The sequence below is a fragment of the Chanos chanos genome, chromosome 1 (assembly GCF_902362185.1).
Source record: "Chanos chanos chromosome 1, fChaCha1.1, whole genome shotgun sequence".
NCBI lineage: Eukaryota > Metazoa > Chordata > Actinopteri > Gonorynchiformes > Chanidae > Chanos > Chanos chanos.
Window position 1 is genome coordinate 15,248,989 of NC_044495.1, and position 25,898 is coordinate 15,274,886.

A 25,898-nucleotide genomic window follows, 5' to 3' on the forward strand; every position below is an offset into this window, starting at 1 on the left:
CTTTACACTGTACCCACATATTTATTTATGTTTATCTCTTCAGAAATTCAGTATTTTTTCCCAAGGAGCAATGACATGATACCCAGTCTTACCTTACTGTGGTAGAGATTTCATTGGTCAAAATTTGAGTTATGTGGCTGTGTGAATTCACAAATGTTGAACAGTTCTATGTAGCTCAGTGTTGTTTTCAACATTCTTGAGGGAGAGAACGTAGTTCATACAAGACTCATAGTTTCTTTTTTATAGCAGCTGTCTACACATTCATGTCTCTGCTAAAACTAGTCCTCTCTTTGGCCTATATGTACACTTGGCCAAGCTATGTAAACTTCCACATGTGGATGTCAATCTTTCTCATATTTACTGTGGGCTTTATCATAGCTTTAACTGGCTGTGATTAGTTTCCAGAACAAATTTGGTGTGAAAGAAAACATAACCTGCAGTGTGTAAGCCAACAAATACTACAACTCCCTAGTACAGCATGGGTGCACGTCTTGTTTTTGTTAAATACTTGTTTTGTTAAATACTTACTTGTAGGTAACATCAGTGACATACCTGACAAATTTTCTGTGACCATTTACATCACAGCCATTGCTGTTTTTTAAATGTTAAGAAAAAAAATCCATTAATAATTTTCTGTATCACAAAATGAACAGTTTTCATTTTTATATTACACATGTATATATAATGCTGCCTACTGCTCCTGCATCTGGTGTGTGTGTGTGTGTGTGTGTGTGTGTGTGTGTGTGTGTGTGTGTGTGCACCAGTGTGTTGGATGGGTTAAATGCAGAGCTTTACTTTACATTACATTTTAAGTAGTGATTGTTTTTTAGAGATTTTATGGTAATGTCCTGCAGTGATATCAACACTCAAAAGAAGAGAAAAAAATCAGGCATGTTTCTATACTTGCTGTTGTTGAAAGCACTGTCTTTATCATTTTATTTATATGGGGAAAAGTATGTGAATACAATTTTTAAAAAAAAAAAAAAATCACAGGACACAAACACGTAGAAGCACAAGACATCTATAAATAGTGTGAGATTGACGAATCTGGTCTGCTTGGTTGCCTTAAATTGAACATGAATGAATCTTAGTGATGGGCAAATATTGGTATGTCATGACTGCACCAATGTAAGCACAATTTAAAGAAGAGTAATTATTTCCATACAAAACCAACTCACCAGCAAGTCACTTAACTGAAGTACTGGGAGGGATTAGCATGTCATTCATATGCTGTACAACTAAGAATCATACACTCTTATCACATGTACAATTAATTGTTAATACTTCTGTAAACCTATGTCTAACATCTGGTCTAAAAGTACTACACTACATTTTTAAAATGATTTTCTTAGTATCTGTAATGCAGTTGACTACTCTGGTGGTTCACTCATGAAAAGCCGCATTGAACAGGTACATTACCCCTCATACCAATTCTGTGCTTCATCGCAGGTTGTATGTGTTGGTTTTAATATCCACTTTCAGATTTTTCCACCCATACCTCAGACCGGTCCCATTGCTCACCACCGGGTCGATGCCATGGCAACAGGGGAAGCTCTTGGGCCCGGTGCAATAACGGCAGTCCGATCGGCCTGAGATTCCTGTATTGACCACATCGGGAGAGATTAAACGCTGCTGACATTTCCGAGGAGGAATTTGCAATTTCCACAAATATGAGTTGGTTGGAAGACAGCATGACAGCACATAAAATCAATAGAAATAACCTGAATCCCTAATACCTTGATCCCTGTTAGTAGAGGGATGCATTACAACTAAGACACTGGCAGTGGGAGCAGCAGGAGCTGATCCCTGATTCCTATCGACTGTCTACAGACCAAACACTGCCGCAATAACAATTAGGTGCTCGAGTTTGCCCATTCTCTCCTCCACCACTTTCACCTGCCTCATTACACATCCAGCAAGTGAGTTTGAGCACAATTTTTCTTTCTTTCTTTCTTTCTTTCCTTCTTTCTTTCTTTCTTTCTTTCTTTCTGTCTGTCTTCCTCATGTCATGTTATTGTTTTACCTCTGCTTGACAAACCACAGATAACCTAGAGAAGCCCTTTGAAAAGCTTGAGGCATTCAGATGATCCACCAACTCAGCTCACACACACACACACACACTGCTTCAGTTACCGCTGTTCTCTGGAGCTCACTCTCTCCCCTGTAACAGTCTTTTTCAGCCCATTTTCATCAGAGGGAATGCAGTGCGTTCTTGTTCCTCTCCACAGTGAGTAAGTGAGTGCATGTGGAGTATTCTTTCACTAACTTTTTTTTCCGAGCAAAGCAGATATTGAAAGATATGAGAGCAGTGTGTGTGTGTGGTGGCAAAGCTATCCTGTCAGGAGGTTTTAAGCTCTCTGTTGTGTTTGAGAACTGCTGGAATGTAACTGCAGTGAAATCTTAATCTGTGTCTGTCAGAGAGCACCCTGCTCCTGAGTGGTCAGGAGCTCATAGGGCTGTTAGATATGACCCAGGACACTGTTTGTGTGTGTGTGTGTGTGTGTGTGTGTCTGTGTGTGTGTTTGTACTATGCATATAAACCTTTAAGCGGGTCTGGATTTTTCATCCTTGTTTTTTCTGGGGTTTTTTTGCTTTTTTTTTTTTTTTTGCTTTGTGTGTGTGTGAGTGTGTGTGTGTGTGTGTGTGTGTGTGTGTGTGTGCGTGTGCGCGTGCATGCCTGTGTGTGAATGTGTGTTTTAAAAGCTTGGCTAAAGTAAAAGCAGAGCCATCATCATTAGGCTGAGAGGTTGAGCCGTGTGTGTAATGTGTGTGCTGAGGGTGTTTGTAAGGTCCTCAGCAGAAGTGTGGCAGCTGTTGACATTCTCCATATTATATTGTTTGAATTTTTCATCAAGATCCCATCCTCCGTCACAAGAGCCCTTTTGTTTCCTGCTTGTTTGTACATTCTTTGTGTGAGTGTGTGTATATGTGAGTGTGTGTGTGTGTGTGTGCGTGCGTGCGCGCAAGTGCATATACATATGTACACATTTGTGTGTATATGTATGCATGTGTGTTTACATGCAGCTCTTTGTTTTCAAATTTTCCAGAGTCGCAAGTCTTTTTCATCAGGGTTCTTTTTTGCCCTGAGTTAGAAGGCTGAGAGCAGTTACCCAGCTGCGAGTCTCCCATGATCTCCCCCACACCTCACATATACTCACTCACACACCCCCTCTGCGGCCACATTCTGTGCAGGGAGTCTGCATGGCCTTGAATGCAGGTCATGGCAGGTTACTGACAGGCTAGTGAAAGGGAGTTTTTGTGAGGGTAGTTGAATGGGACGATGCACACTGTTAAAAATACCCCCGTTTTGTCAGTGTGGCCACCATTTAAAAACATCTGGCCTGGATACTCACGTCCTTTCACACACGCCAAAGTTAGTTTTCTCTTTTGTGTTGTCGCCTTTGTTTTGTTTTCTGTCTCTTTGTCCCAGTGTCAGCATTAGTGTTGTAAAATGAGTTCATCTTAGATTCACCCTGAAGCCCATTCATTTTCTGTCTCACGTTCCATTCATCAACACCACTTTATTCCCCTCCTAATCTCTTCTCGCTCATTCTTGTGCAATTAATTTATGCATGCATCTCTGTTGAATAAACTTAATAATACTTTTACTGTACTTTCAAATGATTCTTTGTTTTAGTCATAGTTGTGTGTTTCCCAGACTGTCACTAGTCCTGCTGTCCGATATTGTAAATATGAGTTTGATCCAAATCAATGTAGCCAGACACAAAGTGACAGACTACCAAAGTTCACCCAAAGGGACTTTGTCTTGTGCAGACGCTTATTGGGATTAATGAAGAGAATCTTGTCAATTCATCTTTAAGGCACCGCCCACTTTTGTAAGGCTGATTTACATGGATGTTTCCGGAAATCATTGTTTAGATGTATCTATGTCTCGGTCTTCCTCCCATTGTTCTGCTCTTTCCGGAGCCTACTCTATGTGTCTGTTCTCTTTATCTGAGTGTGTGTGTGTGTGTGTGTGTGTGTGTGCCAGAGAGCTGGGTTATCTTATCAGCCATGTCATCATCTTATCACCCCATCACAAAAACGACTGCTCCTTTCATAGCCCCACCCGCTCTGCACAGTTTGTGTACCTCAGTGCCACTGAGTGCTCCAAACACACACACACACACACACATGCACACACACACACACACACACACACACACACACACACAAACACATGCCAGCTCAGTGGACAGTACACTCAAATAATCCATTCTGATTAATGAATGATGATTGATCTGGCTTAAAGTTGGTCTCATGTTCTGTTTGTGTCCATATTCTCAAAATTTCAATGACAGTGGTATAATTTGCTGCTCTCTCTCTCTCTCCCTCTCTCTCTCTCTCTCTCTCTGTCTGTCTTTTAACTCAAGTTTTTCTTCTGCTCATTGGGTGCTGATAGATGGAATTGGGCACATTTATCTGTAGGACAGGTGAGCCTGCCCAGCTGCAATGTGTACACCCCCTCATCAGACAGCAGCTGTCCATCTCACACACACAGACACAGACACTGTGCTTTTGGTACGTTAGTGACTGTCTTGTATGAACCTCAGCACCCAGGTATGTACACACACACACGTTCACACACACACACACACACACACACACACACACACATACACACACGCGCATGCACGCACACACACACAAACACACAGAGACACACATTCACACATACACACATCGGATCCTGACCCTGACCATTGTACCTTGTGATGGCAGACACCCTGTCTTTACAAAATGTGGAAATTGAAAGCACCCTAATGGCCCTGTGTCTCCACAACCAGCTGCCAGACATACAGAGAGAGAGGTAGAGAGAGAGAGAGGGTGGGAAGGAGAGGGTGAAAGCAGCAGCCCCTGCCTTTCCTCACTTCCACTCAGACAGACCTGTCAGCAACCACACAACTTTCTGCCCTCTACTCTTGAGAACAACAACAACAACCAAAAAAAAAAAAAAAGGAAGGTGAAGAGAGCAGAACACAGTTTAGTTAGTAATCAATTTCTTGTCCTAAAAGGAACCTTTTCTCTGTCCTCTATACCATGTGAGTAGTCTAGAATTGAGTAAAAAAAAATGTAGTTGAAAATGACTATGATTTGTCTCAATTAAAAATGATGGGAACTGAGATGATTCCCCTGGGTCCTGGGTGTAAAGAAAACTGCAGCCTACACTTATCACTGTGTCAGGAAAAGTACATCCATTACATTTCTCATACAACTGCAATACTTTGCTAGCAAAGCTGCTAGCACCAGGTCTCCTCAATGGCATTGCTGCAGGCTAAAACTGTAGGGCAAAACTGAATTACTGTCTGTGAAAATTTTTAGTATAGTATTTGGTGCCTTTCCTGTGGTCACAGAACAGGACTTTTTAGCCAGTGTTAAATGATCTCGCTGAGTCTGAATTTTTTCCCATTCTGGTGATCATATGCAAGAAGAGCTAATTTAACTCTGCTGAATTTGTTGTGTATCTTGTCATGTGTAATGTCTAAAATATTTGTCCTTGATTTGGAATTTTTCCCTACATTTAGAATCAGGGTGAAGACTACACAATGTGAACAAGAGAGCAAAGACCATTTTCCTATTATTTGCTTTCATGCAAAGAGCTGTGCTTTCTGTCTTTTGCTGATGAGTTTGTTAGTGAGGTGAGTTGATGAGTTTGGCTGGCTTGTTTTGATACAGAAATCAAGATGGATGAGAGGTTGCATTGTATTTCTTTTCAGTATTTCTTGACGTTATAGCACAGGCACGCACGTACACATACGCTCAAAGTGGAAAAAAAGAAAAAGAAAATCCCCCTCCCTCCCTCTCTCTCTCTCCCCTTCCAACTTAATTTCCTTTTATGTCGAAATGTGTTCTTCTGCAGGTTTTTATCTTATTCCCAGCTCTTTCTGATTGCTGGCAATTAACTGCTGGTACACGGAGCACAAATATTAATATCTAAGCAATAAAAAGCCCATCTGTAGGACCACAGTATGCTGTAAAGAAAATTACAATCTAAATTGACTGGTGGAGGTGAGACTGTCTGTGCCCTTATGAGTTCAGAGAGGGGGTACTCATGCTGCAGCCATTGTTTCTGTTATCGCCCCTTCATTGTGTGACAGACGGAAAGCCAAGAAGCAATAGAGTCTTCATATCTCCTGATTATATTATCAACAAAGAGCTCCAGTTTCATAGCCTCACTTTGAGCACGCTGCAGGAGGTCACTGGAAATCTCAAGGTTAAGTGGTGTGTGAGGAAACCTCATTAGAGTTGCATTAGAATTTTCATCCATGATGTGACCAGTAAAATACTCACAAGTTAGTTATAATTAAAGTGGGTTTTTTAAATTATTATTATTCTAGGCGTTCAGTTTCATTCTAACTGATTTTGATTTTTCATGTATCTTTAATACACTTCATTTTTGTGGCATGGCTGCAGTTAGGGTTTGCTTGAAATCTTTCTGTATTTATGTATATATATATAAAATACTGTATTTACAGGCATCAGTTACTTTTTGTTCTTTTAATAGTGTTATTTAATATTGTTTGTGGGGGGTAATCGCTTTATATTTGAAAATATATTTTTGTAAGATAATCATTTTTTGAAGGTACGAGGAAGGACGTTGGTGGAGGCTTCGTGCAGTCTACAGGATGTTGATATGACTGTGTAGGCGGGAGCGAGCAAGGCATTGCATAGTGTATTTGCAGTTGTCCCTGACAGCACTGGTGACTCCAGCCCAAACACAACACCTGTGTTTGCACTCACACCCCCCCTCTCCAATCTGCCTGACGTGGGTCACATGGCAGCCAGATAGCCGCGGTACCATGGGAATACAAAAGCAGGGGCTTTTAGCACTGTTAATCATTAATGGCAGGCTTCCTTTTGTCCCCACTCTCAGCGTTACAAACGATGGTGTTATCTCACACACGCAATCGGGTCAGACGTCAGATATGACCGTGAAGAGATACAGGTGTATATGTTTTGGTGGAAACAGATCTTTGTGCCTCCTGGAGGACGAAGGAATGATGATGATGATGATGAGGATGATGACGAAGAACAAGATGATGATGATGATGATGATGATGATGATGGCAAAAATAATGCCAGTGATGAAGGTTAGATTTGAACTTCCCTCAGTTCTCTCATATAATGCCATCAATAAGATCGAGACATGTTTTATATTTTTCATATTGCCATAACCCTTCTGTAATCTCGACAAAAGTACTGTTTAATGTATTATGTGTGTTATGACACCATATGACATCAAAATGACCATGATAACCCCGTGCAGTACCTGCAGCGCCTGACAAAGATGATCACATCCATTTGTACTTGTGTCCTCTGGAGAACTGACACTTATTGTGCTGACCATGCTAGCCTGCTTTAAGCGCCCCGATGTGTCAAAGTGGGAAACTTTGTTCAGAGTATGCCTGAATCAGTCTGGATTTTTCCATTTCCTCTCTCTTAGTCTTTTTTGTTCTTTTATTCAAAATTTGACTCGGAGCTATTTGTGAAAATGGTTTTGGGAGGAGACCTTGGGGCAAGGGGGCATGAACATGCCTGGAGAGAAAAAGTTAGCCGAGCCTCATTTGTCTTCAAGGGGAATTAACTCTATAGACTTTAAGTCTTATACTGAAAAGAGACTGAAGGACTGCTGGTTGTGCTTCTGCCAGAACTTGCCAATAGTGTTTCAGCAGACATTCTGCACTCACTACATCAACTATACTGACCTAGATACACACACAGCAAACACCCCCACACACTCACTAACACACACATAAAATTAAAAAGAGTCAGAAATGCTTTAAACTTGAAAATCAAACACTTGTATTGTTTTGAAAGCACAACTTATGAATGGTGTTTTGAGGTGAAGCAGCCATATAGTCACTGGTTAATCATTAATATCAACATAGCTGTGCTCATGAGGACACAACATATTTTTCACATTGTCTAAAATTAAAAGTCAGAAGTATTCAGCATGTCTGATACTTTGAAAAAAATTGTTGTGACATCTAAATTAAATAAACTATAAGGTGAGCCTAGAAGAAGTATGTTTCCTCCTTACGCGTTGTGAAGGAATTGGCGGTTTGAAAATGATCACTGTACAGTTTTATATATTAAAATATATATATATATATACAAAATCAGGAAACAATATATAAAATCAGGAAACAAGCCACAATAGCATTCTAACTGATTATTGTCAGACATTATTTAATAATTTAATATTATGCTGTGAAAGCTGGGACACTGGGTTTGATTAAGGCTTCATAATCACATAAACTGCTCTTCTTGATGCTAAGCAATGCAGGTATTCTCATATGCTACTTTCAAGTCCCTCTCAGTGACAATTATACCTGACAGCTCTTCACATAATGGATAAACAAACCTGTTTTGTTTGCTAGTCTTCTTCTAATTAGAAGGAGTTTTAGTTCTGCAACAAAATGTCTTAAAAATGTTTCATAATTTTTAATAGAAGATGGGTGGGGATGGGATATATATCATTTTTAATAGAAGATGGGTGGGGATATATATATATATATATATATATATATATATATATATATATATATATATAATTTTAATACATATATAATGTTCCATCTGTGGTTTTTTAAGCATCTTTATTGTATCACATGTTGGACAAATTTATAGAGCTATGATTTTGACAATGCAAATGTACTATAGTAATGTTATTGTTGATTCTGCTGAACATGTCATTTTTAAGCATTTACAATAATGACAACAGATCCAAGTCAAATCGCAATCTTTGTTTTGATTTACATAAACAAACATTTTTTAAAGTCTACCTTCCTAATGCAAAGCTTGATTTTCACAATAACGTGTTTGTTAATGCTGGAAACCAGTGATAAGGGGTATTTTATTCTAAATCACCCCTAACCCTTCAGCTTCTCCTTTGAAGTCATTTTCACCCACACACGCACTCTGATAAATCAAACCCCACGTGACATTTCACTTATAGAAAAATAAACAGGATTACGATGAAGCATAAATTTATCGCTTTGGTCAGTTGTGACATAAGTAGGTTTGATTTGTTGAGTCAGAGAAACACTAATAAGGCCACAGCTCAAACAAAGCTGCCTGAAAGAGAGAGAGAGAGAGAGAGAGAGAGAGAGAGAGAGAGAGAGAGAGAGAACTCTAAACAGGTAAAGATGGATCACTGGTTAAACATTGCAGGCATACCTGACCAATGCCATGAGCCGGTCAATGAGGCCCACAGAGAGGGTACTGTGTAACAGTCACATCACCCTATTCCTGTTATCTCTCTCTTTCCATTCAAAAACATGACCAACCACAGAGAGAGAGAGAGAAAAACAGAGAGGTTGAGGTAGAAAGAAAATCAATACATTCACGTTCACAAATGTATGTCACAAGGGTGAGCTTAAGAAAAATCATAAGACATTTAAAAGAGTGGAAGGTACTCTACCTCAACTTAAACTACCGGTTGAACTTGTCGTTTTCTTCAGAGCTGTGTTGAAGGTTTAAAACAGTACTTCATTTACAGCTCCCAAAATCCAAAAATTTTAATCGATTCCAGTATTTTGATGAAAAGGAGGTCATTTTATCAAAAATCAGCTCAAGAAGTGGAGACATCACCTGTTGTTGGAGAGGGCTATAGAAACTGTATGTGACGGCCCTGTAAATGCTGTAGGTGTGTTTGTTCGTGTGTGTTCTTAGCCCCAGGTTCTTAACATGTTCCGGTCACTGCTAATCACAGGGCTTTTGTGTCAGTCATTTGCACTGACTCAGACTCTGTCTTTAGCTGGCGAGCTCTCAGGGATCTGTATCACGACATTACTGAGGTTCTCGTCATTTACAAATTACACTGCGGGGGCAATTCAAAGACGTGCTGAAAAGCCGTGAACAGAACTTTATTTTAGCATCAGTGAAGCATGGTGCTGTGCCAACCCACATACACCCACACAATCTTACACACACACACACACAAGCACATGAACACGAGCGAAATACACACATGTATTCAGAACAAAGACAGTCCTGTTTTCCTTCTTTAATCTGACACCTTTCTTGCTTGATGTTCCGATCAAGAAAATAATGGACAAACATGAGTGTCTATTAATTTATCCCTTAGAAAATCAACTGATTGAAACCATTTAAAAATTTTATGTCAGCTGCATTTCCCAGCCATTACAGCTTTTTCAGAGCAGTGACTGTGAACATATTGCATTTCTTCTTCTACAACATTAAATTCTAAAAGACCTTCCCTTACTGAGTTATTACCATTTGATGAGACATTTCAACCACTATGCTAGCAGTTTTCCAGGATGTGCATGTTTTGGTCAGTCTTACACTCTTATTTCAGTAGTCATATCTTGCATATCTACTATCTGCTATCTATTAGTGTCATATACAAACACTCCATAACTACTTATACACACTGCTTATTCTTAATGTACATAACAGTATCAATCTGATGTGTTTCTTGACATGCAACTTTATTCAAATTCTGCTTTGCTGTGTTGAAATACAGGTCACTGAAACATGGTGAGGACAAAAATTTTAATCAGTTAGTTGTCTGCTGTGTTTTACAATCTCTCCCTTCATCATGATCACATTGTTCTTCTGCTAATTAGATTATTAACATCCTCTCTCTCTCTCTCTCTCTCTCTCTCTCTCCCATCCTAACTGAATGTTAACTGATGAGTTGATTCAAGTAATTTTGAGTTGATTCAAGTAATTTTCATACTAACCCACATTATATCACTATATGGTGCCAACCATTATAACTTCCTATTCCTCTCTCTGTAACTGTGACTGTGTTATATCAATGCTTTTCTAACTCATCCTGAGATGCTTGTTAAGATAATCTCATGCAGACACCTTGGGAGGTTATGAGCTTATTTAGCAGCCAGTGAATCATGTGCATATGAAGAACCGTTTAGTAAAAACATCTGAACTGACCTCTGCAGTGTTTACCATGTTTTACAACCATATAATATTTTTGACCTTTTACATCTGATACAGCATGGTATAAACATAACCAAGAATAAGACGTTAAACATGATATCACAAACACGATTCATCGTTGAAATGTTCTGCTTTAAAAATGTCCTTTACACTATAATATATAAAAAATCTTTTTTGTCTCCAAGCAATGGCTCTACTTTGATTTTTCTGTTTATAAAAAGAATATTCCTGCTCCTTCACGATTCAGCAAAGACACACGAGGAGCTAAGGGATTTGAAACACAGCTTCTCAGCCGCCAACATAGACAAACAGTCCAACCAGAACAATGGCATATATCAACACTGCTCTTAGCATGGGTGCCTGTGATTTATTTGTCCTCTCTTACTAGCCTTTTGTCATCCTATTCTCACTTTTTCAAGTTCACATAAAATTGCCCACATCTCGTTTCCTTTTAAAAACTGATCACTAATTTCTTTTGTTATCAGGAATACTTGACATGAGAAGGGTCTCAGCATGGGGTTAATACACACTCCCTCTATACTTGAAGAGTGAAAGAGAGGCTTTTTCCCCGGGCAACTGGCTTTCCTATCCAGATCTGTCTTCCCTAAACGACTGCACATGCAAAGGTGAATCCTGCCCACAAAGGTTACACAGAAGATATGGTATGCAATAACTGAATGACAAAATGGCCAAAAGCAGATAAACAGCTATACAGTATGCCGTACAATGGGAGTTAAATGCATGGGGCAGCTGGGCTCTTATCTGGACGAAACCCAGCAACAAAGGGGTGCTAAGACTAAGAGGCTTGATGCATGGGAAAGCCATGGGCCAGCCATTGTGACTGCCCTTCTGCTGAGCAAATAGTCCAAACTGTTCATTCCCCGTCTTTCTTTCTCTTGCCGGCACATTGTTTGTGTCCTTGCATTTCATTCGGGGAGGAAGATTGCTCTCAGGGCCAGTGAGCAAACAGTCCAGAACAGAGCCGGCTATCTTCTTCTGTTCCCAGGAGAACTAGCATTTTGATTTTGGCTCCAAGCTGTCAGAGGATTGGAGAGTTGATGTCAGGGAGCCTGAATTAATTGTCTTAAGGCTAGGAGGGGGCTGACTGTGTTTATCACCAACTGTGCAGCAAAATGTTTCCTAGCAATTATGTCCTTAGCTAAAGGCACGGGACCTCAGGCTGACAGACATTAAGCAATGGATACATGAAAAAATGAGGAATTTCCAAAACATGCCCTCTCAAACGACCTCAACACCACTAATCATTAGCCAAAGGATAACCTAGAGTTGGGTCCATGTAAGAATCAGAAACCACCTGCCCATTTAGCCCTTTACAGTTTCCTAATTGTAAGCATCGGACAAGTCCATTTGTAAAGTGATCACCCATGCACATTAACTATCAATATATATGTAAAAACTATTTGGTAGTTCAGACATGGGAAGCAGGAACACTGCCTCACACATTCTGTCAACCACAAAAAAACATCTCTTTTCAGTTTTAATATTACAGATCCCATTGATGCCAAACTTGCCATATATATCTAATACAACAAAGTCACCACTGCCTTAAACACAAAGTCTTGTATGTGCATTTAGCTAATACACATTGATTGTGGTTGGTGCAGATTTAAAACTGGCAGTTGGAACCTGTTCATAGTCTCTGTTATATGTTTCCCCCCCTTTCTGGAGTACTGCACACTATATTTTAAAGCCTTTCTGCTGCATGTTAAGGATATGTGCCAGGGAGGATTTCTATTCATGTGACTTCATGTGAAATTAAACATCATTGTTTAAGAAGTGTCAAATTGACACGACAGTGTTAAGAACTTTTTAAAGGCTTTCGGTGATTCAATTAACGAATAAACATAATAATAAACAAACAGTAATTAATCTCTGCTGAATAGGGAGAAAATCCTTTAAAAAATACTCTTTCTTATAGCTATAGTTTCACAGCTAAATTATGAAACAAAGCCATACTGCATTAATTGAGATGCTAAACATCTGCAATGTCATTACAATTTAGCCTACTGTTATCTTAAAATTGATAAGATCTTAGAAATATCCTAGGCTACATATTTTAACAAAACAGGATTTTATCCATAACAAAATGTCTTATAATTCACAGACTTTTTGTCAATAATGGATAAAACCTCTAATAACCAAAGTGCATGAGGGTATTATAAATGAGATTATTTGCATACAAAAAGCATTGGTGATCTTAGCCCAGTTGTAAATGACTTGAACATTTGTGAAGATTATGTTCACATACATTGTCTTTCGTAAGCACATCCCTATGTGTAATCAATCTTCTGACTAGAATCCATCATACAGACAGCCTCAAAGGATCCATCATGCTCAGTTTGTCTGGACTAATGCTTTGCTTTGCATGTAAAAATGACTTTAAAGATGATTTGCATTGATATAGTAACACAGCAGTCTTTAGGAATACTGACCTTCATGATGTGTTAGACTTTTCCTGTCACAGTCCAACGTTAAATGTAACGGTAGACATGGCCAGGGAGATGCAACAAGTAAACCCTATAAAAATAACAAGTGGCATATTTGTTATTGCTGAGCACAAATATATTCGACATTTTCATTTAAAGTAACCCTATTTTTTGATAGTGTTTGTTTTTTTATTATTATTATTATTATTATTATTATTATTATTATTATTATCATTCATTCTGCAGCATTAAACTAAATATTTCAGCTAAAAAATGGTTACCCTTTTAAGACGTGAAAATCAAGGCATTGTACAGAATGTTTGTCCATATCAGTGATAAAATAAGCCATGTGAATCATGTTTTTTATTTTTCTTGTTCTGTTTTTCTTTTTTCTAAGAAAATATTTCAGTTCAGTTGTAATTTTAATTTTTTTTGGTTGTAGTGTAAGGTGATGCAGTAAATTCTTAACATAATAATAATAATAATAATCATAATAATAATAATAATAATAATAATAATAATAATAATAATAATAATAATAATAATAATCATAATAATAATAAATGATTACATGAGTGTTGAATTATTATAGGTATATTTTATATATAATTAGCAGATTGGGCATTTTGTCTGTCATACACATCTTGCAACATCAAGAATTGGCAATTGCTTAGTGTTTTACTGCTATGAGCAGGAAAGTGGCTTTCATAATCCTGCGAACAAATACCTTGTTATGATATAACCCCGTGGTTTTATGTCTGAATTGTATGAAATTATGTTATTAAATTGTTTATTTGCACTACCATAATTGGCCATATCATATTTCTACCATATGATTTTGATCAGATATTTATAACGCTTGTGCAGCAGGGGGTTAACATGTGTCTGCACAGTCCTGTTAAGCCACAGACTAATTCACTCTCTTGTCATCAAGTCAGTTTCTCCGCTGGGGGTCTTTCTACAACAAATTGTAAAATAAGAGCACCCAATCATGGGTAATAAATCTGCTAGCACGGCAATGGGAGTGGTACTTAATCTAACAGAAAATTGAATTAAATTGCCTGCTATAGGCCTTCCAGCATCACTGGAGAGGAAAAAGGGAGTTATGTGTATCAGGGGAGCTTTACTCCATAGTACCACATGGCAATCTACTCATCCTCATAACAGACACAAGTGGGCTTTTCAACACATCTCCATCTCACTTAACCATCTTTATTAGTGTAATTTACTTATCTGTTTTAATGTGATTTTTGTGAAGTTGTAATCAGGTTGATTTGATGCAGCTTAAAGCCAAAACAGATAACTCCCATCCCTTAACCATCCAAAACAAGAACATCAACACCTTTCTCTCTAATAGGGAAACCAATGAACATAGCAAATTTTAGAATCATACAGATCCCATTTTGTCACGAACACTGGAAAAGCCTTTTGAAAATGAAAAACATTCTCATGAATGTTGCATGGCTTGGTTTGCTTCCTTCTCAACATCCAGCTCCTCTGGGTCTACATAGGCTTCTTTACAAATTGAAAAAGTGCCATTTCCCATCATTTCAACAGTTTGTGCATAGGGAACATATGCAGGACAAACTAAGATTTGATTTTGTTATTCAGAGTACCATGCAGGGGGCATCTGGCTTTGTTTGCCTTCTGCTGAAAATGGAAATTGGTGTGGGGATCTGAATGAATTGCTAGCTCGTGTGTTTATGGCTTTCATTAAGATTGAATGAGCTGAGTGTCCTTCCAAGTGACTAAGGTGTAAAACAGCCTTTGACTGACAGACTGGAGATGTGAGATGGAGATGTATTGGAACCTGTAACATAGCTGCGTGTCGTAACCCCATATACAGGTTGAAGGAGTATGGAGTTCAAATCCTGGCCCTTCCTCTAAATTAACACGATAGATTCACAGATTTTTGTGCCCTTGTAGGTCCTGTCATAGGATGGGAAATCATGAACTCTTTAATGTATAATAATGTCTATGTGCACAGAGTCGCTCTATCTATACTCATTCATCACCAGAATACTCTGTTTGTTTGTTTGTTTTTTTGTTTGTTAGGTTTTTTTGCTGCATGTTTGTTTGTTTTCCAGTCAAAGGAATTTGCTATCCACATTGCCAGGCTACTTGCGCTCTCTTACAAATTACTGTTTTATTTTCTAATTTACAGTATGGTTGTCGTTGGTAAAGACCAGTCTGTATGTCATTATGGTCTTGAATGGTCATGAATAATGGAGGAGCTCATATATCCTGCATTTCTGTGACAGTTATCATGGGTAAGAATTTCACAGTCTGCCCTCACACTGAAGTGGACACATTGGTGATGCCTGTCCCTTTGCCCATCATTTGCTCTTTTTATCCAGTCTTTTCATAACAGAGCCTGCTCTTTTTAAAATCTATTTCATGCTGTAAAATCCATCAAATTTGTGGCTGTGAAGTAGGAAAGGCAAATTACATATACAAATAAATATTTATCTTCTCTTTTCATTTATCCAGACAGAAAGGGTTTTGGGAGAGTGAAAGAATGCTATCGGTAATTGTAAGACTCGATTCTGAGTTCACTGGGAAAGGCTTATGTTTACAGTCTACCAGTTCAGCTCATGATACAGCAAACTTGCTGCTAATCAGTGTCTTGAGAACATCCTGAGAACATGCTAGTGCTGTCCATGTATTTAAACATGTGAACAAGCTATAATTTTTATAGATGTCTTACATCCAAACAATCTGCCTATTGCTAAAATACTTTGCACTCTGTGAAATTAATATCAGTTCTTTATTATGTTTTAGAATGTCTAAAACACCAAAATTTCTGCAAAAACTGCAGGAACATAACAAAAATTTTGTTGACATGGATTCACCAGTGTGCATGAGGGACAGTCTGGAGTCCAGTTTAGCTCATATGTCTAACCCCAGCAATACTTTTGGATACATTTTTCAGTTTAGTTAATATTTTGTTATATGTAACAATATAAGGATCAATTTACCCTGAACGGTTGGGAGACATTTTATTTTGCAAAAAGGAACATTCAGGGAATAGGAAGAGATAGCTCTTACAAATGACCAGCTTACTGAAATGTAGATTTTACTCCATATTTACCCAGCAATGCACCGACATGATTTCTGTGCATATCTGAAGAAGTGAAAAATATCATCACAGAGAAAGGAAAAAGAAAAGAATGCTGCTGTGATGAACACTAAGCACTTGACAACAAAGTTTATCACTGATTGTTATCTGGGAGTACTGCTACAGCAGTAGAAGCCCAAGACTTACGGTAAAACTCATCCTGTTAAGAAAAACTCCTCACCTTTTCTTTACTGTGTCATAGGATATAAGGAAGAAACCAATTTTCCATCGTTTTACTTCATCAATGCTCATTGTAATTGATAAAAGCAGTTTTATTAATGTATTACAAAAAATCATATGGACTCCTTAATTTCTTCAAATAGATATTAATCATTATAAAATAGGCCTACGATAAATAAATAAATGTAAGATTTATTACTATGTTTGTTGTTGTTGTTGTTGTTGCTGCTGTTACAGTTGTTGTTATTGTGGCTGTTATTAACACGAGCTTTAAGTGTTCGAAGTAAATGTCTAATAAGTTATACAGCACTACAGATTTAGGAAATATGCGTGTTGGAAACAAAGTTTAAGTAGCAGAAAAGTATGACAGGACTCTCAACCTGTCAGCAAATAATTAGGCTATATAAAACATTTGTTTAAAATTTTAAAAATCGTAATAAAGTAAGGAAAATTCAAAGAAATAAATAAACTCGACAGTTAAATTACCATCTAATTTAAAGGCCCCGCCGCATGCTAGACGGCATTCTGGTTCTACAATCATAACATTTCATACGTTTCATAACATTTATGTTCAGCAGGCTGAACTACACAATATATTTTTTAAAGGGGGCATTTAAATAAATTGTCCACAGTCCTTGCGTTTTTAAATAAATTATCGACAAATTGCGTTTATTGTCGTTGCCATCAACAGGGCTAAAGACCTTATATATATTTTCCACTGAAAACAGAAAGAAAATGGCTACAACAGTTTCCAGGCGATATGCGAATACGGAATGATCACGAAAGCTCAGACATTATAACTGTTTGTGAGAATCGAAATATTTCGTTGATTTGCACAATATCATATGTGGGTACTGCGTTTCAGAGCCCATTTAAATCGCTAGTGGCACCGCACGGTTTCACTCCTTAAGAAATTAATGCATGCGATCCCACGCCGCTTTACATTCTAACTTTTTGCTTTAATATACTGTGGGATTGCGGTTTCACATGCTGTGATGTGGGATTACGAGTATTCCATCTCAAAGAGGAGTTAAGTCGGGATCGGGCGGACGGTCCCAGTCGAGCAATAGGCTAAACAGAATTACAGCTTGTAAGATCGGTCCCCTGCGATCACCCAGGAGACCGCCCGACTTGGGTGTTCCAAATCGTAACAGCGCCTACAACTGACTTGGATAGCTTCTTTTGTGTTGGTCAGCCGACATGATGCTGTACAGAAGTCGAACTACAGTTTGCCCGAGTAAATTTCTAACTTTTTGTTCAAAAGTTCAAATTCTTGGGTTGTTCTCTAATGAGGGCCACCTCTTGGGTTTTAATCTCAAATGTATCTTTGCTATTTGAAATGGCTGTAGCCTATATAATTTAAAACATCTATCTTCGCAACTTAGCCTTTTGAGTAGACGGCAGTAACCCGAAGGCCACTAGATAAAGACAAGTAATTATCTCGGTTAAGCTTTGTGATTGTGATTACAAACCTGCTCTGCCCTGGCGTGCAGATAGGCAGACGCAAAAAAAAAAAAAAAAAAAAAAATCAGACGAGTTCTCTCTGTACCTTAGCCTACTTTTGAAACAACTTCCATAAACTGATCACAACCCCTGCAATAGTTTGGGAAAATGCCATTGTTTACCAGTTGACGTTAATCCCTTGGGTAACATGCAAATCTGATGACTCGCAAGAAATGTAATTAACTAGGGTTACCAAAGCAAGTAGGATCAAAGACCCGAACATGAGTGATTGATTGTCGTTGCATCAACACTACTGAGTGTCTGTAGCAATAGTTGCATCCCTTCGCCTGTTTTCTCGCGTGTACACTTTCGTTGCCGCTCCTTTGGTGTTGATTTGTTATGTGTTTTGTGTTTAAACCTGTCTCCGATAATATATCATCTATTTATTATATTACACTCTAGTGTAGGGCAAGGGGCCCACAACTCTGCATTGCCCCAAACTATCTTTTTGACGGTAATAGACTGATGGGCTACTAAAATCCCTCCAGCTGGCCCGTCAAAAAACGTCTGATCATAGATGGGCTCCTCGAGAGAAATGTTTTGGAAGTTATTTTTAGAAGGAGAGGGACAAGCGATTACCCGGTGAGATATATGAGTGAATTCATTATTTTAGAGCGATCATGTGAAGCTGTCGTAAAGTGTAGTAACCGTCGTGTTGAGAGATTCGTGGTATTAGATTGAAATAGGTTTAACATCTAAAATCTAAAAGTACAGAATATAACTGTACGGTACGGACTGTACCGGAATGTGGATTATTATTATTATTATTATTATTATTATTATTATTGTTGTTGTTGTTATGGTCATGATCTTCGTCTTCGTTTTCATCTTCTTCTTCTACTACTACTACTACTACTACTACTACTTTTTCGTGCATAATGAATTTAGCTTTTGTTTTTATACACACATACACACACCTATCTCTCTCTCTCTCTCTCTCTCTCTCTCTCTCTTTATATATATATTGGACAGTGGACTAGTTTTTCAAGCGACTTTCTCAGATTCCGTATCATTTTTTTTTTTTGTGCGTGCAAGCTGTTATTCCAGGTGATCACGACCGAGCTTCTGTATTCTCTATATAAATCCATACTATATCCAGAAAAACAAAATAATTCAAATACCCTCTTTTATGAGTAGCATATTGCTGAGAGAACCGCTTTTGGGATCGATAAATAGTAGCCAGTTCATTTGTGATCAGAATAAAGGACATTAAATAAGTGTTTTCAGGTCATATGGCAGGTGAAGCGGGTAAAGCTCTTCAGAGTCAATACAAAGTCTCTGAATCCTTTAGTTTTTGTTTTGAAGAGGCGTACAGTTGAGGGTGCAATGAAGCGAGTGGGCTTTTTAAAAGGCATTGGTCATACAGAATAGCCCTCCGATGCTCATTTGAAAGACACTTGCCCGCCGTTCTTTGGAAAGACACTTAAGTGCAACACTCACAAGTCACCTCAGTGTAGTTTCGAATCGTATACTGTAATAAACTATAATATGATTTTAAAAATAACCTCTGTTAATTAAGCGAGATCGTTTACACGAAGCCATGCACGCTGTGAAAACACAAGCACAAAACTGAACAATTTTATTTCAATACTAACTGAAAACGCACGGTGAAAAGTTCCTACCTGTAGCTTTATTGTCGCCTATTCGAAAGCAGAGCCCAGCTGAGAAGCCTCGCCCGCCGCCTTCTGCAGAGGGCTGGAGGCATCGCGACATTTATTTGAGCTCAAACTCTGTCACTGTTGACTTTAGCACAAAGCAAAGATTTCACTGCCCCGCTAGTTTAAAAAATGATTATTTTACAGAGATATCGATCAGTGTGCCATAAAAATTCAGCCTAGCATTATATCTAAAACGAGAGAACCGCAATTTAATATCTGTGTAAATTTACCTAGATGTGACGTCTTCCTATTCAAAGTTTACACTCCCTCAATTTGGTTGTCCTTGTACACATCCTATATGTATTAAAGCTGCCTTTTCATTGTTTACCAACTTTTGTTTATTCGCAGATCACGCGCGTTTGAAAGACAATCCATACAAGGGACTGAGAAATGAAAAGAGCATTACGGACTTTATGGAAGGAAATTTGGGTGTCTGTCTGCAAGCAATGCCAGTTTGAGAAGAAACCAAGCACGTGTCAAAACGCACGGCTTGTTTGTAAGCTTTGGGGAAAATTGATTTTCTCTTTGTGGTTGTCTCAAAAATTGCATCTCGCGTCTTTGAATTAAAATGACTGCTACGTCTCAGGGACATTTATGTGCAGGTGTGGTGCAATAAATGCTTGAAAATACAATCAAGACAAACGCGCGATCACAGAGAATGTCTTTGTATCCTCTACCTGCAAAGCTTAAGGAATTTGTCTCTGATTTTGATTACATTTACTTTATTTAAAGAACAATAATACCGGAGGCGGGTGGAAGGGGTGGTTGTAATGTGATTTGAAGTATATCACAATCCGGAAAGCGATACTTCTGACTTTTCGCCCGGTTTTGTCATCACTATTTCTCGACCAAATCTGAATTATGTGACTCTTTTTGTTCAGGGATTATTGAACTACACAGTTGTTCAAGGCAGTTTAAAAAGTGAGAGGGAAATATATTTATCAAGACAATAATGATTTTAAACGGTGACATTAACTGGAAATCTACAATTACTGACTTCTTCTACCACTGGGCTACAACAACAACAACAACAACAACAATAGTAATAATAATAATAATGATAATGATAATTATAATAGCGTTTTAAATTTTACAGCATTTAGAGCTGACCCATTTCATACTTGAAATTAGGCTATGCCTAATATCGTCAAACTTCCTCTGTGACTCTAACCAAAATCATATAGCCAAACAAATCGTGGAGGAACAATCCCTTGTTCTTTTCTATGAGAGTACAGTTTCTAATTCTAGTCAAATTCTAATTGTTTGTCGCATTGTCTTTGAAAGGCAAATACGGATGCATGGGATAAATCAATGTAAACTATGATACTGTAGGTTATATGGTATGTTAACCAACATTCAACTGACATAAACAATGTTGGTATTTTTTCTGTTCACTGAGTCTCGCTGAATAACGTTACAATATTGCAGCTTGAATTTTTACTTGTATTCCTAATTACGGGACTATAATGCTGATTTACAGTGATATTCCTTTCGCTATTTTACGAGCACTAATTTTTATCCATCCAAAGATCTGAAGAAACAACACGAAAAATGAACGGAAAATAGATATGATGCACTACATTGTTCAAAATACCCCTTTTAGCTATTTCGTAAATTTGTGTTCATCAGTAGCCCACATGTCTCAAAAAATATTTAGCTTCCCAAGAATATATTGCCGCTTGTTTGAAATCACATGCAAGTCGTTCATTTGGTCTGCTGCGATAGGCTTCTGTACCTGCTTTAATTTTGTTACGTTCGACATGTGCAATGTATAAGCTGTAGAACACACTATAGTATACTGTAACCTATAGATTACTCTTATGTCTGATGTACACCTTTGTGTAGTTGTTCAGTTTATGAGCGTATCATTTCCGAAGAAGAAAACAAGGTTTAAAACAAATTTATTCGTAGTGGGTATGGTGTTATAATCGGTGTTCATGCAGTTGCTTTGTCAGTGCTCTGAGTTGTACCTAATATTTACATTGTTGTATTCATTTTCTTTTGGTTCTTGAAATATGTAATGCTGTAATATTTCCAAATGGAAGATCTCTTAAATGAGTTAACAAATCAATCAATGTTATCAGAAAAAATCCAAATAACACTTTAATATTTTTTCTTGTCATCAAATACAAGAATACACATTTACAAGCCATAAATAAGGATTACACAAACGTCTAAAGAACTCCAGTCCCCGGTTTTCATACAAAAGGTCCGATATCGTCAGGCCTATTTCGAAACAGTTATGTTTGTTCCGATGTCAAAGCCACTGTCGAAGCGGTTTTCGTCACATTATCCACAAAGTTTCACAAACTTATTATTAAGCTTGACAATTAATTCAACGGGGAAAATCTGTATACATATTTACAAACTTTAATTTTACAAATGTACAAATAATTTCAAGTCCATGAGAATTTGTTTTAGGACGAGTTCATTATGGGCCTCGAGTACACACCTTGGTAGTAAGAAGTATCTGAGGCCAATGTCGAATCTAAACCGGTTTTACTTGCCATAGACCCCATAGATATTGCACCGGCCATTGGCGAACCATAACCATAGTGCATGACTTGCTCATAGGTTTTTAGGTCCATTTTATGATGCTGTTGCTCCGATGACATAAGGTTGTTGATGGAGAACGGATGATTGAAGGAATAATGGTGCTCCGGCTTAAGGTGAGCTTCATGCGGGAGGACAGGGTGGTGCTGAGCCATAAGGTGCTGCGCCTGCGAAGTCGGAGAAGCTGTGTGCTCTGGGCTCAGACCCTGGTTTGACTTCATGTCGGACAGTGACCTTTTGTGGTCGTTGGAGGATGAGTTGGAATGAGGAGACTCGCTACCGTTACAGCTTTCCGAGCTGCTGTTTGTGCCCCCTTCTGATGTCTTTCTGCCGGATTCCTTGGCCATCTTTTTATCGACCTTAAAACGCTTTTGCCTCCTTAGATAGCAACCATTCTCGAACATATTGCCTGAGTCTGGGTGAAGGGTCCAAAACGACCCCTTTCCAGGTTTATCTGGGGAACGAGGCACTTTGAGGAAGCAGTCATTGAAAGATAGGGAATGACGAATCGAGTTCTGCCAACGCTGTTGGTTCTGACGATAAAATGGGAAAAGATCCATTATCCACTGATATATTTCGCTTAGAGTTAGCATTTTGCTAGGAGATTGTTGAATTGCCATGGTAATGAGAGAAATATAGGAATAAGGTGGTTTTGCGTGTGTGTAGCTCCTCCGGTATGTCTTGGGGTCCCTGGACCTGTTAATATTGGATTGGCCATACATCGGACTCATGGCGTTCATATTCGTGTAAGAGGCTAATGCGTTCATGGTTGCTGGTTGTGCAGCCATAGGGCTCATGCTCGGACTCAGAGCTGCGCTCATACCCGTCATCCCTGCACCCATACCGGCCATAGCTCCGGTGCTCGGGGACATTCCAGTCATTGAGGGACTCATGCCCGTATTAACATAGGACATGTTCATGCCGTTGGCCGTCATGTTGGTCGTGGTACTCATCCCGGACATACCCATGTAAGTATTCATAGAATTCATTCCAAGTCCAGTGTTCATGTTGCCGACTGAGGTGTAACACTGAAAAGACAATTAAATCATAATTAATTACATGGTTCATCTTAATTACAAGTTTCGTCTTTGTCCATAGCCTATTGTCTCTGAAATAAGTCAGAAAACGTCGTTTAAGTATCCTGAATGGATTCGTGGAGCTTCTTTATAGTCCATGTTTAATCGGTGATTCTGAAGTTCAAAATATAATTTTAATCATAACACTCACTAAAACACGCCGAGGTAAAGTTGCATGCCTTCAACATCGTTTTACAAGTTTTTGCTCACTCGATTAGGTGGACAAAAATACAGAAAAATAAAAGAATATCTGACTTAAAATATTGGTTGAACTGAATTTGTTGTTTCTTGTATATGGTGTTGACAAAATCTTACTCCGCAAAATGTGTTGATAATTAAAAAGCGTATCTTGTCTAATATACTAAAGTCACTCACATCTAGTCTTTACACAAAAAAGCGAGAAAAGTTAATGGTTGTACATAGGACATGCTTAAGGGTTCTGTAACCGAAGGAAAAGTTTGAATTACACGAAGCTGAACTTTGTTAGGATAGCGCTAGGGTCGAGATGGGGGAGGATTTGGAGGCGCCTCACGTCAATATTTGATCACAAAGTTAATATTATCTCAGGGCTAATATTGGGTTGTATAAAATGGGATCGGCTTTGGACTAAAAATATATATATATTTATATATATATATTTAGGCTACCCACCTCCGGCTCTCCATAGTAAGTGCTCCAGTCTGCGTGTTCGTGTCCTTCCATTTTGACAGCGCCGAGCATCCTGGAATATTCGCCTACTTTTCAAAAAGCTTTCCCACAGAAGAACTGGCAACGCGTCCTGTGACAGACTGTGACGCCTGTAGTTGGTTGGGACCACGGCGAACTCAGGTCGTCGTTGTGCTCTCCTGTCAAGTTCTGGCGCATGTGTGTGTTTGAGCCAGGCAGTGTCGTGCCTTGCCCACGGACGCTGAAAAGCGTCTGCTGATGTCTAGAGTTGAAATGACGCCGGCTACTGGCTGTAAACGCTGTGATATAGCTGTGCGCGCCAGCCGAGCCTCCAATCCCTACTTCTTCACTTGGCCCTATTTGAATAATCTGCTCACACCTAAGCGTGAGACTTCTCGATATGACCCCCCATTGTAACACCTGCGCCGCCTGAAAAGAGCGGCTGTCATCTGAAAGGATCAATTATACCTAGAGTTGGTGTTCTCCAACTGAACAGGGAATTACGAATTCTAATCAGTAACGTGTTTTGTACGCCATGCTCGCTCATCTCCCGTATGAATTCCAAGAAAAGCAATTCCATTAGAATACCACAATCATGCCTCGGTAGCTTGCAAGGTTCACGTGACTATATTAGAGTTCATCATAATCTTACTGATTTGACTGATGTTGGAGAGTAGCATCCTACAGTAGCCATATCAAAAAAAAAAAATAAATAAATAAATAAAAATAAATAAATAAATAAAAAAGAGGAAGAAGAAATTTACTGCGAAAGTTCAAGCCTCATAATTTCTGTAAATGGTTTTGTAGCTCAGACTCCTCTCAACTTTTAAGGTGCCCCCATTTCGCATGCATTTGTTTAATTAGGCTATGTTTGAGTTCAAATAGCTAATAGTAGTCCTACGTTTGCTGATGTAAGAGCTTTCTCTTAGCTCTCGGTCATCACTGTTGATTCTGGAGCGTTCAGAGGCTACCTTTGATTGCCTTCATTAAACAAAGTACCCTAACATTTATCCAAAGTGTTTGATCACTGGCGATATGGGCCGGGATCATCCCGGCGAACGCTGATATTTTAGTACACGAGCATGCAAAAATGAGGGGCGACAAAGATGAGAGCATCATTTCACGAGTCTTTAATCGTACTCAACAATAAAAAAAATTAAATTAACGTTCATTCTGTAAAGAGACCAAATGACAAATCGTTTTTAGACCATGTGAGTAGATTAACAGACCTCGTAACTTTTTTTCCGAATGAAAAAAGTAAGGTCCGTTATTGATTCAGCTACGACTAACGCATATCATTTATGTTCACATTTTCTTTCCTTGTCTTAAATGCGCCGCAGGCCTATGTTCATGCTTCAGGGCGCCCTCTCTTGGTGTCCATATCGAGTAGGCTTTGCGATTGAGGCGGAGTAGGTTAAGGGGATTGTCATGCGAGAGCGTTACATTGCAGCAGTTTTGTGTAGGCAGTGAGAGTGAGCGCATTTAAACTGTAATAGTCTGTCTGAGAAATATGTCCCCTCGTCAAGTGTACATTTGAACTTACATAGCGTTGTGGCAACTTTTCGAAAGAATGAACTCACGAGTCTGAGGGAGGTGTTTGCCACGTGCCTTTAGGACTTTGGTAGAATGTTTACTCTTTGCTACCTCATACACTCTTTTCCTCTGTCTTCCTGTCAGAAACATAAATATATGTGGAAGAAGAATCTCTGTCTGTTTGATTGTAGATTTGTCATATATGCATATATCTTCAAGTCTTGGGAGCTGCTGCATG

General features: G+C 38.6%; 1 protein-coding gene and 1 long non-coding RNA gene across 4 annotated transcripts; both read right to left on the minus strand.

The window, feature by feature from the left end:
* Positions 1-1,001: 1,001 nt before the first annotated feature.
* On the minus strand, positions 1,002-19,957 carry LOC115824746 (uncharacterized). 2 transcript variants are annotated; one of them, XR_004025742.1, is made up of 3 exons: positions 19,797-19,957; positions 13,380-13,464; positions 1,002-1,598 (listed from the first exon to the last, which is right to left on the minus strand). It is a non-coding gene; the product is annotated as an uncharacterized LOC115824746 (long non-coding RNA). The 2 variants fall into 2 exon arrangements; XR_004025741.1 differs by lacking the exon at positions 1,002-1,598 and adding an exon at positions 8,584-11,962 and having other exon boundaries at positions 19,797-19,956.
* Positions 19,958-21,922: 1,965 nt separating this feature from the next.
* Positions 21,923-24,821, minus strand: foxa2 (forkhead box A2). Of its 2 annotated transcripts, none has more exons than XM_030770686.1 (2): positions 24,113-24,821; positions 21,923-23,413 (listed from the first exon to the last, which is right to left on the minus strand). In XM_030770686.1, exons 1-2 carry the CDS (start codon positions 24,179-24,181, stop codon positions 22,250-22,252), a joined length of 1,233 nt encoding a protein of 410 aa, XP_030626546.1. In that variant the 5' UTR covers positions 24,182-24,821; the 3' UTR covers positions 21,923-22,249. The 2 variants fall into 2 exon arrangements, with proteins under 2 accessions (XP_030626546.1, XP_030626555.1); XM_030770695.1 differs by lacking the exon at positions 24,113-24,821 and adding an exon at positions 23,613-24,051.
* Positions 24,822-25,898: the final 1,077 nt, after the last annotated feature.